Below are 18,916 nucleotides of genomic sequence, written 5' to 3' on the forward strand. Positions count from 1 at the left end.
TGGTTTGTAATGCATATTTCTATCATATTTGGACAGAGAGGAACAACAGAGTGTTCAGGAGAGAGTCAAAGTCAGCACAAGCATTATGTATGGTGATTGTTAGTGAAGTTAAAACAAAAGCGATTGCGTGGAAGACAAAGCCTATTATGGTAGGGGGCACAACTGATCCTTGCGAACTGGAATCTGTCAATGACACTGAATATACGGGCACGCCAAATCCTATCGGTGGCATGGACCAACAAATGGCGAGGTACTTATAAACATCAATAGTGCTTTCGACGATTCAGTTGGGGGTTATGGAGCAATTATTCGAAATTTAGAGGGAGAGGTACTTGTGGTGGCAGCAGCTAGGACACACCCAGTTTCGATACTGAAGCATGAGTTACAGGGTGTTTGTTTGGGTCTCCAATTAGCAATCAAATGTGGGTTAAGAAGAGCAGGAATTGCAAAATGACGCCTTGGCAAGTTACACGTTTAGTAAATGAGATTAGGACTATATGGGATAAATTTGAGACTTGTTCGATCAAACATGTGTTTCGAGAAATAAATCAGATGGCCGACTATCTGTCGAAACTGAGGACACAGGAGGGATGTCAGAATATACGGCGCATGATCTTCCTTCCGAGCTACAACAAATAGTGAGAGAGGATCAAAGGGGTGTAACTAGAATTCAGTATACTTAGGGATTGGTTGTTAGTGATATCTTCCTTATGATTCTTTTGTTACTTTCTTAGAGCATCTCCAATGGGACACTATAATAAACACTCTAAAAATCTAGTTGTCAAGTGTCAAATAAAGATTCTCTTTCCTAGTGTCAATATAGAGACACTCTACATTTGTTTGATCTCCAAGGGAGATCTCTAAAAATCTCTTACTTAATACACATGTCCCTCTTCAATTCAATAGATAAAAAATAGTTGAAAAGCAAAGTTTTCTATTGGTTGAAATTATAAAGTAACACTTAGAGAGTCTCAAGTAGACACTCTCATTTTAGAGTTTCTCTCTCTAGACACTCAATAATAAATGTGTCCAACTCATAATAGAGTGTCTAACAAAGTGTTCCATTGGAGATGATTTTTTAACATAAACTCCAAAAAGTCATATGTGGCACTCTAAGTGTTAGAGATTGAGTGTCCCATTGGAGATGCTCTTATTCTCAGTTGTTTTTTTGTTCGGGGTGGGACCCTTTAAACCCTTTGACAAGTTCAAATAAGAAAACAAAAGTTGCCTCCCTAAACAAATTTTTTTTTTTTTTTTTTGGAAAAGCCTAAACAAATTTAAAAAGCTGAAAAAAGTGTCTCCTGTATCCAGGATGGTAAGTGGAATTTGGAAACCATCTCCATCACGGCGTGCCTTGATCTTGTTGACGTTACTACTCGATATTGGTTTAAGAGTGGGAACCTGAAATTGTAAGGGGGCGCCCTTCGACGTTTGGGACTTGAATAGAAAAAAACAATATTCCATCATGCCCAAGTCAGAAGCTCATTTTTTATTTAGAAATCCGATTCCTGATTCCAAAACCCCATGGCCATCCTAATGCAGGAATTCCGGTAACATCACGTGCTCACGAGCCAGTGTTCCTCACTCCTGGAGTGGTCTTACTTCACTTGTGGTCAGTGATATTCTCGGTCCAATTTTTTTTGGGTGTCATTTATTTGATTGATGTTCAAAATATTAATCTACTAGGTTTTCCTATGTAACTATATTTTAATACTAGTTAATTAGTAGTTTAATAGTATGTTTACAATTTTACTTTTTTTTTAACATCAATAAAACGTTTCACTTGATTTAACATCAATAAAATATTCTAAATAACATATGGGGTGTTAGTGAAAATAATTTTAGTCATCTAAAATAAATAAGATCTTTATTAAATTGTATTTACCAAAAGGTCAAACATAATACTATTTCTCTTCTTCTTCAACATATTGAAATAGATCCATGAGATCTAAAGGAAGAAGTTAATGAAAAAGATGTTATGATACGAACCTAGGTGCAAGTATTGTCGCAGGTGCAGGTGCGAGATCTTCAGATCTCGACCAAAACATAATATGACGATGACAATTCGGGAGAAGAAATTCGAAAATCAAATTTTCGAACTTTAAAATCCATGAATTTCTAGGGTTTCGCGAAATTTGGATATTTCAAATCTTTATGGGTTGAACTACGACAACTCTGGTGAATCTAACAACGAATAATGGAAATCAAGTCATATAATTAAGATGAAGATTGAGCTTTGAGTGCTTGATTGATCGGATTTTAGTTCATTAGATTTTTTTGTCGAGGGTTTCTCTCCCTCTCCATATCTCTCTCTCGCTGCTCTAGACCTTGTTTTTTATCTTCTTTGATCTGGCCTTGTCTGGATTTTGATGATTTTCGGATGTTGATGATTTTGATAATTCATCTGACGTTGTTGATGATTTTGTGATTCAATCCCTAATTTTTTTTGTTGATGATGAACTTTCGATGATAGTTATCTGATGATGAATTTGAAACTCAAAAAAATTTGATGATAAATGTAGAACTCTTCTTGATATAATTTTCACTTTGCCTTCTCTCTGAAAAGATTTAGATAGACAGCTTCAAGAAAAAGAAAGAAATGATGAGAGAGGAAGAGAGTTGAGTATTGTAGAGAATTAAAAAGGCGTAATTTTAGGAGAGAAAATATAAATTTAACGGTGTTTTGACGTTAACGACTAAAAAATGGTTGTCTGAATATTTTTGATCAACTAGGGGGCAAGGCAGGAAGTTGGTCATAAACTAGGGGTCATTTAAGAAATAACCATTTTTAATATGTTTTGCCTATATATATATATATTTGATGTTTTTAAAACATTTTTGAATGTCTTTTAGATTAGGGTTAATTCCGTTTTGGCCCCCGATTTGTGACCAACTGGCCGTTTTGGCCCCTAATTGTGTCCGGCAGTTCGTTTTGGCCCCAAAAAATTCCTAAATGGCCCCAAATTTTTTCAACCTCCCAATTCTACCCCCATGGCATTTCTGTAATTATTTTTTTTTCTTTTTCTTTATCCACCTCATCTAACAATTGACACATCACTCTGTCCACCTCACCCTTCTTCTCCGACGAAAGGTTGCCGGCCGGAATAAAAAATTCCGGCCGGCCACCTTTACCAAAATATATATATTTTTTTTTCATTTCTCTCTCTTCTTCATCTCCTTCTTTCTCTCTCTTCTTCATCTCATTCTTTCTCTCTTCTTCTTTCTTTACCTCTCTCTCTCTCCGCCCCTTCGCCGCAGAACCAGACCGAGATCTGGTTTCTACAACCAGATCGGAATCTGGTTTGAAACCAGATCGGAATCTGGTTTCAACTAACCAGATCGGAATCTGGTTTCAACTAACCAGATTCCGTTCTGGTTAGTTGAAACCAGATTCCGATCTGGTTGTAGAAACCAGATCTCGGTCTGGTTTCACACCAGATCGGGATCTGGTTTCGCACCAGACCGGGATCTGGTTTCGCACCAGACCGGGATCTGGTTTCGCACCAGACCTTGAAGATCTGGTTTCGCACCAGACCTTGACTGGTTGCCGGAGTTATAGAGAGAGAGAGAGGAGATGAAGAAGAGAGAGAAGAAGAGAGAGAGAGAAGGAGATGAAGAAGAGAGAGAAAGAAGGAGATGAAGAAGAGAGAGAAGAAGAGAGAGAAAGAAGGAGATGAAGAAGAGAGAGAAGAAGAAGAGAGAGAAAGAAGGAGATGAAGAAGAGAGAGAAATGAAAAAAAAAATTATTTTGGTAAAGGTGGCCGGCCGAAATTTTTTATTCCGGCCGGCAACCTTTCGCCGGAGAAGAAGGGTGAGGTGGACAGAGTGATGTGTCAATTGTTAGATGAGGTGGACAAAGAAAAAGAAAAAAATAATAATTACAGAAATGCCATGGGGGTAGAATTGGGAGGTTGAAAAAATTTGGGGCCATTTAGGAATTTTTTGGGACCAAAACGAACTGCCGGACACAATTAGGGGCCAAAACGGCCAGTTGGTCACAAATCGGGGGCCAAAACGGAATTAACCCTTTAGATTAAATATGTGTTTTCAACCATCTGTTTGCTCCGTGCAAATTGTTATTTGCTTATTACAAGCTATTGTTTGTTTTCTACAATATTTTATGTTTTTGGAAACCATATATGTTACGAGTAATGGTGATGTTTTTATCTTGTTTGATGACATTTTCTATCTCTTTTGATATGTATTACATTTTTTTTGATAGGAAGCGTCTTACATATATTTAATGTTTTTAAATATGTTTCTGATGTTTTGTGATGTTTTTATCTGTTTTACTCATTGCAAACTGTTGTTTGTTTTCTACATGTTGTTTTCTAATTCTAAAAATTAGGTATGTTATGAGTTATGATCTTGTTTGATGATGTTTTTTTTTTTATCTATATTGATTTATTTTTATATATATAATATTTTTTGAATATGTGTCGTGATATTTTTTTTTGCCTCAGTTACAAACAATTGAGTTGCTAGATGCAAACTATTGTTTGCTTATATCACAGTTATACCAAAAGAACAAACATGTTATTTGAGAAAATAATGAAAAGAGAAAACGTAAAAACAATGAACAATCAACAGTTTGTTCAAAGACCAATTGAAAAGTAACAATACATATATTTAAGACACAAATGAAAACAATCAATAATTTGTTTATCGAAATTAAGATCTAGATCGAGAAATAACGTTGTTTAGGTTGAAGACTAAGTAGCTGAAATTGTAGGCAAACCTCCAGAGACATTTTTTGTTATTTCTTATTTCCTTGTACAAAATTTTCGGCCCAACAGTTTTTTCGCCATTAGGATAATATTTCTCACCATTACGAATCATGTTTGACCCAATCTACCTTGGGTCTTTAAAAATTAATGGCATTTCTATGTTTTTTTTTTTGAGAATTCGACTACGATCTACGTTAGTTATTAGTACAAGGCATTGATACATCATGAAGATGTGATACACACGTTAACCACCTAAGTAAACCATGAATGAAAGAGGCCCAAAGTTCAGCAACATGAAAGAGACTTAAATTGCAACGAATTCATACATTATTTACTTTATTTATAGTCTAAATTACATGAAATAAATCTTGATAGCAAACTGCTTCCAGTAAGACTCGATCTCACGACCTCACATATTTAAGAGAATGTCCAACCAGTGGACCGAGGGCTGGTGGACCGTGGACCTATGCGTTTGTTTGTTGCAAGGGCCTTTCTATAACTTGACGTGAGCACGTGAAACGACGGGGGCAGTAACCAGTAAGTAGGCACTAGGCAGGAAAAGAAAGCAATGGGGGTTTTAAGTAATTGTGACTTAACACGGTGACCGTCGTACTCCGAGGCTCTTTGTAGAAGACAGGATCGCTTGGCTCCGAACCTAATTCCGAAGCTAAGGCTAACCCGTAACCGTGAGAGAGAGAGAGAGAGAGAGAGCAGAAGAAGAGGAATCTGAAACTTGTTACCCGTGAGAACACAGGAAGCGAAGATCGCGGATTAATAAGGACGTTCCGATTTTGGGCGGCGCACCCTCTTATCCTACGCTTCTCCTCCTCCTCCTCCTCCATCCCTCCCTATAATGATATGATTTATTCTTTTAAAGAAACAAACCAGAAAAATTCTTCTCATCAACAACTTCACCACCTCCATTAATGCCACCACCTCGTGATTCTTCTTCTTAACCATATTCATTCATTTTTCTCACTTCTTTTCCACTTCTTTCCTGATCTCAAAAAAAAAAAAAACATCTCAATTTCAGATCTCTTCTATCACTAATTTATATATATGTTCACTCTCTTCTTAGCTGAGATTAGAAAATGTTGTGAGTGAAAAAAAGGGTTTTAGATTAGTAATGGCTGGCAATGGAGGAGGAGGAGGATTAAGTAGTAGTGGTTTTAGAAATTCGATTAGTGCTGTAGAAACTTCTGATGATAATATAGTAGTAGTATTAGCTTCTCCAACTCGGAGGTTTCATCATCATCATGAGCCGGTAATCATCATATTCACTTTACCTAAACTAACTGTTTTTCTTTCACTTTAGATTTGTTTTTTGTCTTTCATTTTTAAGTATATTTTAGATCTAGGGCATAAATTTCTTACTAGCTTTTTAAACAATGTAATGTTCATTTGAATTCGTTTAGACCTAGGGCGTATTGCTTAAGTTTCTGTCTTTTTAGTGATTCTAACCACATTGTAGAAATCTAGACATGAGTACCAAGATTCTGTAATGGTGGTTGTTTTGACCTGTACTGCTATTTTACAATTTTTAGCTTAAGGTGTTCAAACATTCTTGTTGTATGACCACATTTGCGTATGTATGTATGATGATAGTTAACATTTATATCGAATTCGTTTTTTTATTTTTTCAGCCAAGGAGATGGGGAAGAGGATGTTGGGGTGGATTGTTATGCTTCAAGTCAAACAAAGGTGGGAAACGTATTGTACCTGCATCTCGTCTTACAGAGGGTAATGCATCAGCAAACCGCGGAAATGGGTCTCAACCTGTTGGGCATTCTAACCAAGCTACAACAATAAGTCCATCTCTTCTAGCTCCACCATCTTCACCAGCATCATTTACAAACTCGGCACTTCCTTCAACTGCTCAGTCACCCAATTGTTACTTGTCGCTGTCTGCCAATTCTCCTGGTGGACCATCGTCCAGCATGTTCGCCACAGGACCTTACGCCCACGAAACTCAACTTGTTTCTCCTCCTGTTTTCTCGACCTATACAACTGAGCCATCTACTGCTCCTTTCACCCCTCCTCCTGAGTTGAATCACTTCACTACTCCCTCGTCCCCGGATGTGCCTTACGCTCAATTCCTCTTATCTTCCCTAAAAACTTCTGGCAAATCAAGTTATGTCAATTCTGGTGATCTACAAGCAACTTATCCACTTTATCCTGAAAGTCCTGCCAGCAGTCTCTTATCACCCACTTCTGGTAATTCTTCTTTTCACCATCAAGAGTTCCCTGGACGATGGGGTGCGTCAATTTCGCCCCAAGACTCTCGATATCAGAGCCCTAGGTTATTTGGGCTTGATACAGCTTTCTCCAAAAATTTCATGCTGTCTCAAGATTCAAGTTTTTCCTACCCTGCCACATCCGCACAATTCTATCTGGATCAGGCTCAGCAGTCTTTCCTCTCATATCCTCATAATGGAGGACGCCTAAGTGTTTCAAGAGAAGCAGATGTTCACCTGAATAATGGGAAGCACAATAAAAAAGCAGAGGTGGAGGAGATTGAAGCGTATAGAGCTTCCTTTGGATTCAGTGCAGATGAAATTATCACAACACCTCAATATATCGAGATTTCAGACGATGTACTAGATGAGAATTTTACCATGGCTCCCTTTGCATCCAACCAGATGATGAGCTTAGACGAATCAGTAAACGAGTTGATGCTACATGGAGAAGACCACAAGCAGACAACAAAAATGAAGCTACTAGATTTCAGAGGCCCAAAATCAACATCAGATCAGGTTCTGAGTGCGATTCATGGCAAAGTGAAAGAAAACTTGCGCAATGGATTTAGAGGTAAAATAACCTTGGTCATTATTGTATCTTATCATTTCCTATATTGCAGTCCATGGCTTATTTTTGTCAGTTATGTTCAGTTCAGATCAAAATTTTCTAGCTGATTGGAGACTAATAAGATCAAGTTTTAAATGTCCAACTCACTCTCAGTGTACTTTCCTTATTCAGGTCATAAATCGGAGAAACAATCAGGGGATGTCTCTGAGTCGAAGAAGCTTGAAGACCATGCTATGACCGATGAAGAGGACATATTTTCGATGATAGGAAGTTGTAAAACCAGCAAAAGATACTGCAGGTTAGGTTCATCAAACTCGGATGCTGAAATTGATTATAGAAGAGGAAAAGGTGATTTTACTGCTTGGAGAGAGTAAATCTTCAAATGAGTAAAAGATAGTAGTTTATAACCTAATTTTGAAGACCCTAGTGGTATGTTTATGTACTAGTTTCCTGGAGAAATGTTTGGAGGGGATGGATGGGGGGTTATTTTTGCTGTGTACCCACATTATATTCCATAGGTGTTCTTGTTAATAGTTTTGGGGTGAATGACTAGATGAGAATAGATGCCACCTATATTATTATTACTTTTTTTTTTTTTCTTTTACTTATTTAATGTATCTTAATATTAGGAGTGATTGGCTTAGGGTCCAGTTACAAATAAAGAGGAATTAGGTCTTTTTAGACGGAGAAATGCTATTTGGCCCGTCCGATGTCAGACCGAAAGCTGATGTGGCCGGCCGCGTCGGGCCAAATTGCGATTCTGGTGGAGAGAGCTGGAGTTTACTTGAAATCCAAGTGCAGTCCCTCCATTTATTTCATGATTTGGCTTAGTCAACAACAGTATCTCTAAACCCTAAGTTTGGCAAATGTATATCTTCCTTCAACTCCCTGCTTATCTCTACTCAAGCTCAAACTCAATCATTTAGCATTCAACCAATCTCTAGTTCAAAATTCAAACAGACGCAAAGTAAACTTACAGGTTTACTTATCTGTTTTCATGTTTGGAAGCTGATCCAAATGGACTCTGGAGAACTTTCTGACTGTGCTCCTCTTTGGTTGTGTTTCTCCCACTTCCACCTCCGGATCCGCCATTATTTACCATTCTCCGTGTCTGCGAGTCTTACCAAGAAAATTGTAGGTCTTATAGACCCACGTTTAATACAAGCCATAATAATCAGACTCCATAATTAAGCACAAGAGAACACATTGGAAGAGATCGATGATTAGAAAAATGAGATTTTATTGGCAAAACAAGCTCAAGTTGGAATTGCACTAACATAAAACTCTTGCCATTTCCTTATGGGGTTGGCAACCAAAATCAAAACCCATTTACCAAAAGAATTTCTTCACTATGAATTTTCTCTTCTGAAATAGTTGTACAATCAAGAGAAATTGAATGAGAAAGAGGTTTATAACCTTCATCTCGCATTTGTTTTGTTAATCTTCGGATTTCTGTGCGTATATTTTCAATCTGTGGATGCAACTGATCTCCAACTACAAATACATGAACTTGGCTTTTGATCTCAATCCAACTACACCCTGGTTCTTTGTTTACTCCCCGAAGCTTCATCATCCTCCTAACTCGCTCGAAATCTTCCCATCTCCCTGATGCAGCATAAATACTAGACAATAATATATAAGCGGATGATTCTTTCGAGCCCAACTCCATTAATTTCTCACCTGCATAAGCTCCAATATCGAATTCTCTGTAATTCTTGCACGCACTTAATAAAATTCGCCAAAGACATAAACCATGATCGATTCGAACAGATTCAATGAACTCTTTGGCTTCATTTAATTTCCCACACCGACTTAGCATATCAACCATGCAAGCTAAGTGTTCTAATTGAGGCTCGATGTTGAAGTCGTCAACCATTGATTTGAAGTAAAACCAGCCTTTATCTACCAAACCCAGGTGACTACAAGCTGAGAGAAGATTAACGAATGTAACATAATCTGGTTTCGTTCCACTTACCTTCATCTCCTCAAAGAGTTTTAGAGCTTCATGGCCTTGCCCGTTCTGAGACAGACCAGAAATCATTGCATTCCACGAAACAACGTCCCTCCCAGGCATTCTTCTAAACACAAGACTGCCATTTTCAAGATTTCCGCACTTGGCATACATTGTCGATAATGCACTTCCAATTGGAACTTCCAAACCAAATCCATATTTGATTGTTCGGGCATGAATTTGCTTCCCTAGTTCTAAAGCTGCCAGGATTGAACAAGCTTTAAGTACACTAGCCATGGTTAATTCATTAGGCAAAATACCTTCCATCTCCATTCTACCGTACAAACTTAAAGCCTCTTCATTCTCTCCATTTTGAACATACCCTCCTATCATTGAAGTCCACAAAACAATATCGGGTTCTTCATGTAACAACTCAAACCCTTTTCTAGCATCGTCAATTTTACCACATTTTGCGTACATATCAACAAGTGCTGTTCTGATAAATATTTGAGATTCAAATCCTAACTTTAATAAATAACTATGAACTTGTTTCCCTTCTTCAACAGATACGACATTACTGCAAGCATTAAGAACACCAACAAGAGTGAATTCACTAGGCCGAAGACCAGCAAATTGCATCTCCGAAAACAACTTCAGAGCCTTGTTAGAATCCCCACTTTGTGCATGCCCGGTGATCATTGCAGACCAAGTAATGGAGTTCTTGTCACTAGATGACTCGAAAGTCTTAAGTGCATCATCTAAATTACCACATTTAGCATACATAGTAACAAGTGAATTCGCAACAGATACGAAAGCTAATAATCCATTTTTAAACCCAAGACAGTGAATTTGCTTGCCATTCTCCATGAATTCTGGAAGAACCAAAGCGCTAAGAACACTAGTAAAAACAAATTCATTCATACCTTCTTTCTCATCCAAAGCCATCAACTTAAACAACATCAAAGCTTCAGCTGCATTTCTTTCACTAGCATACCCAGATATCATAGCAGCCCAAGAAACCGAATTTCTCTGTGGCATTCTATCGAACACTTGTCGAGCATCCGAAACCAGACTTGATTTGCAATACATATTGAGAAGAGAACTACCCACAAAGACATCGTTGCAATCAGAAGTTTTGATAGAAAGAGAATGAACTTGTTTTCCAAAATTAGAATCAAAGGTATTTGAAGCAGCAGTGAGAACGCCAGCAAAAGTGAATGGATTTGGGAGGGTGTTTTCTTTTCTCATTTGATGAAAAAGTTCCATGGCGAATGAAGAAGAACCCACCACCGCTTGTTGAGAGTAGCCATTGATGAGGCAATTCCAAGAAGCTACATCTTTGTTTTCTATCTCTTGGAATTGGAGTTTGGCTTCTGTTAAGTGACCACATTTGGCGTATAAGTTAACAAGACTGTTGGCTAGAAAGAGAGAAGAGTTTAATCCAGTTTTGATAATCTGGGCATGTAAAGATCTTCCATTTCTTAGGTTTTTGTTACGAGTGGAATCTAAGAGTGAACTAAAAAGAGAACTCATTCATCCTCAACTGTTGTTGTTGCTTACCGGTAGGTTAAGATGGAGAAGAAGAAGACTAATTTATGATTATATTTTTGAAAGAACTTTAAATGGTTCGTTTAAATCTAAGTTTGGAGTGCAAACTTGTACAACCACTTTAGATGGGGAATCCTAGACAAATTGGTTATCGCGGTCGTGATGGGTTTACTCATTTGGTTCCCTAGAGAACGAGTAAAACATGTGAAATTCCATTTTCGTGTGGTGGTAACACGTATGTCTCTCTACTGGGGAGATTAAGGTTTGAATCTTACTGTTTCTCGAAAAAAAAGGAATAATAAAACTTGCATCGACTCCGAGAAGAGCTTATAGTAATAAGATGTTGAATATGCAATTCATTCTGAAGAGCAAAATACATTCTATTTGAAAAGGTAAGCTACTACTTCGCTAAATTACAACAGCCGCTGAACTTTTGCAAGCAGTCCAACAAACCAAATGACTCCCTTCCCCCTGGTCTTTCCTGGCCTGGTGTTTCAGCTGAATCATCAAAAGAAATGCATCCAGACGCAGAAGATTAACCTACACGGTACATGCAACTCCTAATTTTTTCGAAGCTGAGGCTTCTCAACTGCGAGAAGATGATTGGTTCTCAAAAGGTAGTTCAATTGAAGTTGCATTGGCATAAAAATCTTCCAAGTTGTAGAATTCTCGTTGTGGGGGAAGAAATATGTGGACAACAACATCACCTGTAATCATAAAATAAAGTTATTGAGATTCTTTGAGTATAGATAAAAGTTTGACTCTAAATTTAGCTTTCTTTACTAAAATTACGACTAGTATGTACTCAAGCAAAAAATGCTTAAATTTTAATAGTAGGTCTGCTATATTGGGCACGTGCCATTGCATGTATCTTACTCGCAAAGAATGCGTACTATAACTTTCAATGATTTAATGCATACAAGCAAGGGAAGTAGGAAAACCAGCAAGCTTGACGTTACGACTTGGTCGATAGGCCCTATACAGTGAAGCTACGTCACTTGGCATAGAATGAATAACTCTAGAGTTTGACAAGTTTCATAACGACTTAAAGTATTACTACGCCAAAAGTATTTCATGAATGGCGCACAAATCGTATAAAGGAAACGTGATGGCGAAGTAAATTGCATAACTATATTTTTTAATATTCACAGAAAATTTAATTGAAAAGAAGAGGAGTCACTCGGTAGGACAGACTTGTATAAAATTCTCAAGAAGCAATATGGAAGAGGAGAAGTGTAGAAGACTCACCGAAATCCAACAAGGTCCATGAGTTTGGTTTAGTGTCTCCGGTTGGAACTCTCTTATACTGTTTCTCAGCCAGATCTCTTATTCTGGACCTACAATCCAATTTCAAAGCTACTAGTGTTACTGAAAATCAAGATTAAACGGTTAGCAGTTTCAAGCTAAAACTGGATTAATCACATACCCAATAGCGTCGATCTGGGGTCGTGAATACGCTGTAGTGATAATGAAAAACCGTGTCCAGTACACCAAAGGTTTCACAAAGAGGACACGTATATCTGCAGCCTTAACATCACTTGCAACCTTAGCCAGTGCCACAGCAACTGCAAGGAAATAAAACATCGAGTATATACTTTGTACAATCAATAACACTAGAATTTGAGTGTTGGATGTAACCAGAAATCCGAACAAAGTTTATAGCAAGTTCTAGAACAATGAATAAGGCGTACAAACATTGGGCGAAATAGTGGACATTTTGTTACAAAACTCGCGTAACAAAAGGTAGCCGACTAGGCGTACGAGTATCAGAGTATAGGGATAAGTATAAGGCAAGGCATACTAATTGTAGCTAGATTAGAGTAGTAGGTCAGGAAGATATACAAGTTCATTGCCACCCGAAACCAAGGAATAAATGTTTTTGAAACATTTCAGTCGAAATGACCGAAATATTTCCATTTCCATGTCTACCGAGATTTCCAACGAAACCGAAATGTAACTAATGGTGTGTTTGGTTGCAGGATTCCTAAGTAGGATTCCTATCAAAAGTGGGATTTGGTAAGAATCATGAATTCTTGGTCTGTTTGGCTACCAAGAATCCTAGGACTCTTGAATCCTAAGGATTCCTAATTCCAAAATTTGTATTGGACCAAAATCCCACCCTACCCCCTAGGATTTGCTAGGATTTTGGATTAATGAACCTAAATTTCAAACTTAAAATCAACAAAAAAAATATTTCCTTCCACAAAATCATTATTTTTTTTCAAAAATCATATTTTTTCTAAAGACGTTTAAAAATAGTCAAATAATAATAAATCATAGGATTCTTAGTTGCCAAACAAGCCAAAAAATATTACTTGGATTCATGAATCCGTGGAATCATGAATCCCAAGGACTCATGAATCCGCGGATTCATGATTCCGCCATCCAAACACACCATAAGTTTCTCTTAACAATGCCTTGTCAAGAAAATAATTTTCGAAAGATTTGTTTACACGAATAGGTAAAACATACACGAGAGACTTTCGGCATCATCATCAGCCTCAGCAGTTGGAGGTTTTTGATCATTTCGTCTATAGACCACCTTCCCATATTTATCAAACAAATCGTCGAACATTTCATCTGTATCTTCATTTACATTCTGCAAAAAAGATATGTCTGTCTCATAACATATATAAAAAAAAAAAAAACACCCAAGAAACATGAAAAAATCAAAATAAAAATGAGTTTTTTTTTTTTCCCTTCTTCATGATTTAGGTAATTTCAACTTACACTTCCAGTTTGCTTCTGTGACTGGGGAATTAAAAATTTGTGGCGGTAAGAGAGAGTAGTAGTATCGTTGTGGTTCTTGAAGAGCTTGTTCTGCAACTGGCTTAAAATTAGGGTTTTACTTGGAACTAGTCGGGGTAGGATGATGGGAGGGGGAGGAAGAAGTTTATTTGGTATAGAAGTAGATAAGTTGAAAGATTGTATAGATGATGCTAACGTGCTCATGATTGAATAACTAATTTAGAAGGAAGGAAAATTAGGGCTCAAAATGATGAACTCAAACAATTATTATTACTCTATTAGCTTCTTCTACAATTTCGTCTCTTTGGATTTTGAGTGTTCGACAAGGAGATAACGCTTTTCTTTGTCAAAATGTCACCGAAAGATATTTTATTTGAAGCAGAGAAAGAGGTTTTCTTTAACCAAACTGTTAAAATCAGTCTCTCAAAACGGCTGTTACGTGGATATTTCCGTAACAATGTAGACATTTTTTTTTGTTGAAATGTAGACATTTTTTGCTTGGCAAACTTCTCAGTAGAAAAAAATTGTGTTTTTTCGGCTTCTTCTTCCTCTATCTCCAAACACGAGCTAATGTGTCAGAAGATATGTAAGTGTCAGAAGATATGTCAGTGTGAGAAGATACACACTGAACGTATATTATCCTACAAAAAACCGTATATACGTGGTCATCATCTTTTTCACTTCCACTCGTTGAATTATTTTCTTTAGAAATCATAAATGTCCCGTGACTTAGGTGCGTGAGTGTCTCCTCCTATTTTTGCAGGTCCTACCAGTGTCCAACTAGAGCAAGAAGAGAGTTCATAAGTGAGATTGACAAAACAGATTCTCATGAAGATATCCGGAAAATCACTTTCCGACTTCATCGCTTTGGCGCTGGAAGAAGGGGAATACTTCAGCAACCCCCAAGCATTCGTCAAACACGAATTCAGTACATCACTAATTTCATTTTTCAATGAATCAAGCTACGATTCGCCGCTCAGGCTACCTGAATCAAGACATTACCGTGTCTTCTGACGAAGAACTAGCAGCAGACTTTCCTCCTTTTAATTTAGAGACCTTGAACGCTGAAGAAGCATTTTAAATTCTGATATGAAAACCTACGATGGATCTGCGAATAAAAAAATGTTCACGAACTATGTTACCTAATGAGCTTAGCAACGACGAGTTGATTAAATCAACTGTGTGCGGTGTTTTTCCAACTATACTAAGAGGAGCGATGATATCTCGCCATCTCGGTATCCTACCTTGTTGTCAGGGAGTTTTAGATCTGTCTAATGGGGTATTCGATCTGTGCGGCCTTTTATAGTAGAAAAATACCAAAACATGTCTCAGAAGATCTCTTGAGTTTAGTACACAACCAAAGAGAATGGCTGAACAACTTTTGCCCGAGGCTCGGGAATGACTTTGATTTTGACTTTGATTTGAAAAATTCAACAATGCTTTGTGTGGAATAGTAGTTCAGCAGGAACCTAAAGCCAATTTAAATATGGTAGATAAAGCTAACCTTCTTCTAGTGTCTCTTGGATATCTAGTTCAAAGTTGTTCGTAATAGTATTGTTATTATACATATCAAAGAACTCAAATTAATCCAATAACAGTGATTTTGGCCTCATGGGAGAGGCTTAAGAAGAAGAAGAAGAGAACGAGAGAAACCAAAGCAAATATCTTAAAAAATAATCAACTCATCATGCACAAACATAATAACATTTCATTCCTTTGATTTCATAAACAATTCACTTATAAACATTCTGTAGTACCATTGTTTCAAACTAACTATTAGAATTCAGAATTGTGACATGTAACTCAAAAGACTGCAGGAAGTATAAGCTTTGAAATTCTGTCAGAGTTGGCGATCGAAGGCACACATTTGCCAATCAATAGCTTCAGTCACAAATCGAAAGTAGGGAGTCTTTCCAAGAACAGAATGCCCAAACGTGTACAAAAAGCAGACGACAATACCAATGAAGGTTGCACTATAACCCATTTTAAGAATTTGAAACTTCAATCCCTCTTGTTGTGAATCCAGTAGAATGTGTACCAGTGAAGGCAGTACCGACAACACATCCAACATTGTCGCCTGTAGTGCGTTGAATCTCACGTACCGACTGAAACTCTTATCCCTCACTACACCAACAAACAGAGCCAAGAACGCTACCATGCTACCTCCCGGGATTGACTTGTAGAAACTCAATAATGGAACAATCGGATCGAATATAGTTTCCAAGATAGGGTATTGGGAGAAGAGGAAGATTCCGTAATTTAAGCCGTTCAAGAATGGGATACAGTAAGCAATGGCTGAGATTAACCTATCTGTAACAGGAACCGAATCATTTGATGCACTACATATGGTTTTCGCCCTTCTGGATGACGATAAGCCGGTTGGTTGAGGAAAAAGGTTACCGGAGGTTTTTGATTCGAATGGTATTGGAAATGTGAAAGTTGGTGTTGAAGGAGAAAAAGAGTAAGGGGATCTTAAGGTTTGCGGAGGAAGAGAGAGAAGGGGACTCTGGGTGGTGAGGGAATCGTAACAGCGAGAAACACTTAGAGTTGTTGATCGGAAAGAATGGGGGTAACGAACAGTAGTTGGTGATGATGAATCTGAGAGGTAGTGTTTTTTTACGGCAATTTGGGAGGGATTGATGGAAGCAGGACGAAGAAGATGGAGAGATGCCATCCCCAAATTCTCTTATTATTACACAAGATACTGAATTCTGTGGAAAAAGATATATTGTGAAAGACCACAACGGTAACTTTTGGAAGAGTGAAGGTAGAGTTTAGATTGAACAAGAAACACTCTGTCCAAATTGTTGCTGTTTGGAACTAGTGATGATATCTGCATGATTAAAAAAAGAAAAGGAACTCCTTTAAAAAAATTAGAAGATAAATGATAATAGCAGAACAGAATCTTTTCTACTTCGCATCAAAATTTCACTAATAGAGATAGAAATCACATATCTCGAGGGAAACCACATAGCGAAACCACATATCAAATAAATAAAGGAAAAGAAGAATGAACAGAAAAAGATCAGAATATGTTTCAATTGCATACAATGTTTCTAATAATCATCAAAATTACTATTTCTTGTAATAAAAAACTACTACCAGTGCCCTGCAAATATTGAGATCAGGATATCCAGCAGAAAAAAGAGGACACACATGCCTCATTAGGTAATACTTATGCAAGTAGTTCAACAAAAAAAAAAAAAAAAAAAAGGTAATACTTATGCAAGCATATACCACATTTCAGATTTTTAGGGAAAATTTTTTTTTGGATTGCAGCAAGTGTCGGTTACAATTAAGAAAAATGTTTGTCGGTAAGTATCGTTGCACTTCTTAACATTTCCTTTTATCACAATATTACACTAAGCTATCAATTACAAAAAATAAGCAAATAAAATAACATAACACAATCAAACTAACCATCATCCACAATGGCTGGTTTGAACCATTTTCTTCAACACCCCGAGTACTTAATTTCTTGTTTCAAAGCTTTAAAAGTTAGTAACATTGTTATCTAGAAAAGTGTCAGGAGCTTCGATTGTTAACGGACACACTTCTGCCGATCAGCTAAGCTCTAATAGGCTCAATTTCATATTTTCAGTGACCTGCTTTTCTACCCCAGACACATTACTAAAAACCAAAGAGAAGCTTAGTTTTGACGTTCAAACAACTACATAGTCATATACTATCATACCGTTAATATTTTTTTATCTAATTGATTGACTCATGGTGTATATATTAATATATTAAAAATCTATGTTCTACAATATCAAGCATAAAGACCATGAACTTCCCGAAGAAATATCTAAACCAATGAAAGTACGCGTTCGCGAGTTGGAGTTTTTTTTGCATTTTAATATCGAACGTGCAATTGTGATTCATATCCTTGTTCTAACTTTAGTGAGGTCGCACTATGGATGAAGGAATATCGTATTGATCTTAAACCATAAACCCTAGACAAGTTTAAACTTTATTTGTAACTCAACAGTCAACTCCCAACTTCCAAAATCCTATTTTGTTATTTCAATACTCAACTAGCCCCAAGAACCAGATTCATTAAAAAGTTAATCAATTTGATTCTAGTTATTCAAGAAGGAAAAGTTAACAATCTAATACTGAATCAGAAAGAAACACACCTTTCGGGAATTAGAAGCACCGTAAATGAGAGACCAATGAAACCCTAGATAAGAAGATTTAAACTGACGAATCAATGAAATCCAAAAAAGAAGCATGAACAAATTGATGTCAGCTAATTTTTTCTTCCAAATATACAAAACTCATATTATATTGCAAACAGAGAAGGAAACTTTAAACTGATGAATCAATGAAATCCGAAAAAGAAGCATGAACATCAACCCATGAAACCCTAATCATCAGAAGGAAACTTTATAATCGACAGATGGGAGAAAGAGAGGAAGGAATGTAGAGAAAAAGTAAAAACGTGTCAAACAAGTAAACCTAGAGAGAGAGAGAGATCCCGAACCTTTTTAAGTGGTGAGGGATAGAAGGGTAAATGCATAAGCTTGATTCATATCTCTCTCTCCATGGAGATCAAATTAGGGTTTATTGATATGTTGCCGTTCCTTTGGCTTTTACTCCGGTAGATTCGAAAGAATAATGAAACGGGAAAGTATTGGTTGGTTATATATATATATACTTTTAAAACGAAAAACAGTTTAAACCGACAATGATATATGGACAATTAAAAAAAGGAATTTCCATTGCCGGGATTTGAACCCGGGTCGCCTGGGTGAAAGCCAGGTATCCTAACCGGGCTGGACTACAATGGAGTTGTGATAAAGTCCAATTTATAAACCCTAAGATGGTTCTCATCTCACAACATAAGAGCAATTACCATTTCGACAAATATTTTGATAGACATATAAACAGAAATATATTGGTCATTTCGAACGAAATATTAGAAATTTGATTCGTTGGAGCAAACTTTTTGGAAAGGGGCATGTGGGACATGACATCTCTAATGCAGTAAGGTGTGGCACAGATAGTACAGTTACGGTGGGAAGTGAATCTCTTACGCACCAAGGTGTGGCACACATAGTACAGTTAGGGGTGGGAAGTGAATCTCTAACGCACCAAGGTGTGGCACGCATAGTACAATTAGGAGCGGGAAGTGAAT

General features: G+C 37.2%; 3 protein-coding genes, 2 long non-coding RNA genes and 1 other non-coding gene across 6 annotated transcripts; 2 read left to right on the plus strand and 4 right to left on the minus strand.

The window, feature by feature from the left end:
• Positions 1 to 5,250: 5,250 nt before the first annotated feature.
• Positions 5,251 to 11,124, plus strand: LOC147551518 (uncharacterized protein At1g76660-like). The gene is made up of 4 exons (XM_086672307.1): positions 5,251 to 5,991; positions 6,371 to 7,535; positions 7,704 to 7,830; positions 10,050 to 11,124. Exons 1-4 carry the CDS (start codon positions 5,854 to 5,856, stop codon positions 10,216 to 10,218), a joined length of 1,599 nt encoding a protein of 532 aa, XP_086528433.1. The 5' UTR covers positions 5,251 to 5,853; the 3' UTR covers positions 10,219 to 11,124.
• Positions 10,238 to 11,016, minus strand: LOC147551519 (pentatricopeptide repeat-containing protein At2g33680-like). The gene is made up of 2 exons (XM_086668577.1): positions 10,319 to 11,016; positions 10,238 to 10,241 (listed from the first exon to the last, which is right to left on the minus strand). The coding sequence occupies exons 1-2, from the start codon at positions 11,014 to 11,016 to the stop codon at positions 10,238 to 10,240; spliced, it is 702 nt and encodes a 233-aa protein (XP_086524703.1).
• Positions 11,125 to 11,327: 203 nt separating the features above from the next.
• LOC147551520 (Lojap-related protein) lies at positions 11,328 to 14,322 on the minus strand. Its single transcript, XM_086672308.1, has 5 exons — positions 13,762 to 14,322; positions 13,504 to 13,630; positions 12,458 to 12,596; positions 12,280 to 12,368; positions 11,328 to 11,738 (listed from the first exon to the last, which is right to left on the minus strand). The coding sequence occupies exons 1-5, from the start codon at positions 13,981 to 13,983 to the stop codon at positions 11,617 to 11,619; spliced, it is 699 nt and encodes a 232-aa protein (XP_086528434.1). The 5' UTR covers positions 13,984 to 14,322; the 3' UTR covers positions 11,328 to 11,616.
• A 1,145-nt stretch (positions 14,323 to 15,467) lies between these two features.
• On the minus strand, positions 15,468 to 18,239 carry LOC147551521 (uncharacterized). Its single transcript, XR_015238573.1, has 2 exons — positions 17,916 to 18,239; positions 15,468 to 16,612 (listed from the first exon to the last, which is right to left on the minus strand). It is a non-coding gene; the product is annotated as an uncharacterized LOC147551521 (long non-coding RNA).
• LOC147551522 (uncharacterized) lies at positions 15,468 to 18,451 on the plus strand. Its single transcript, XR_015238574.1, has 2 exons — positions 15,468 to 16,947; positions 16,994 to 18,451. It is a non-coding gene; the product is annotated as an uncharacterized LOC147551522 (long non-coding RNA).
• A 44-nt stretch (positions 18,452 to 18,495) lies between these two features.
• TRNAE-UUC (transfer RNA glutamic acid (anticodon UUC)) lies at positions 18,496 to 18,569 on the minus strand. The gene has a single exon. It is a non-coding gene; the product is annotated as a tRNA-Glu (tRNA).
• Between the last annotated feature and the right edge of the window lie 347 nt (positions 18,570 to 18,916).

This window comes from Eschscholzia californica, unplaced genomic scaffold (assembly GCF_041429995.1).
Source record: "Eschscholzia californica isolate CP2 unplaced genomic scaffold, dmEscCali1.0.p SCAF_3, whole genome shotgun sequence".
In the NCBI taxonomy this organism is placed as follows: domain Eukaryota; kingdom Viridiplantae; phylum Streptophyta; class Magnoliopsida; order Ranunculales; family Papaveraceae; genus Eschscholzia; species Eschscholzia californica.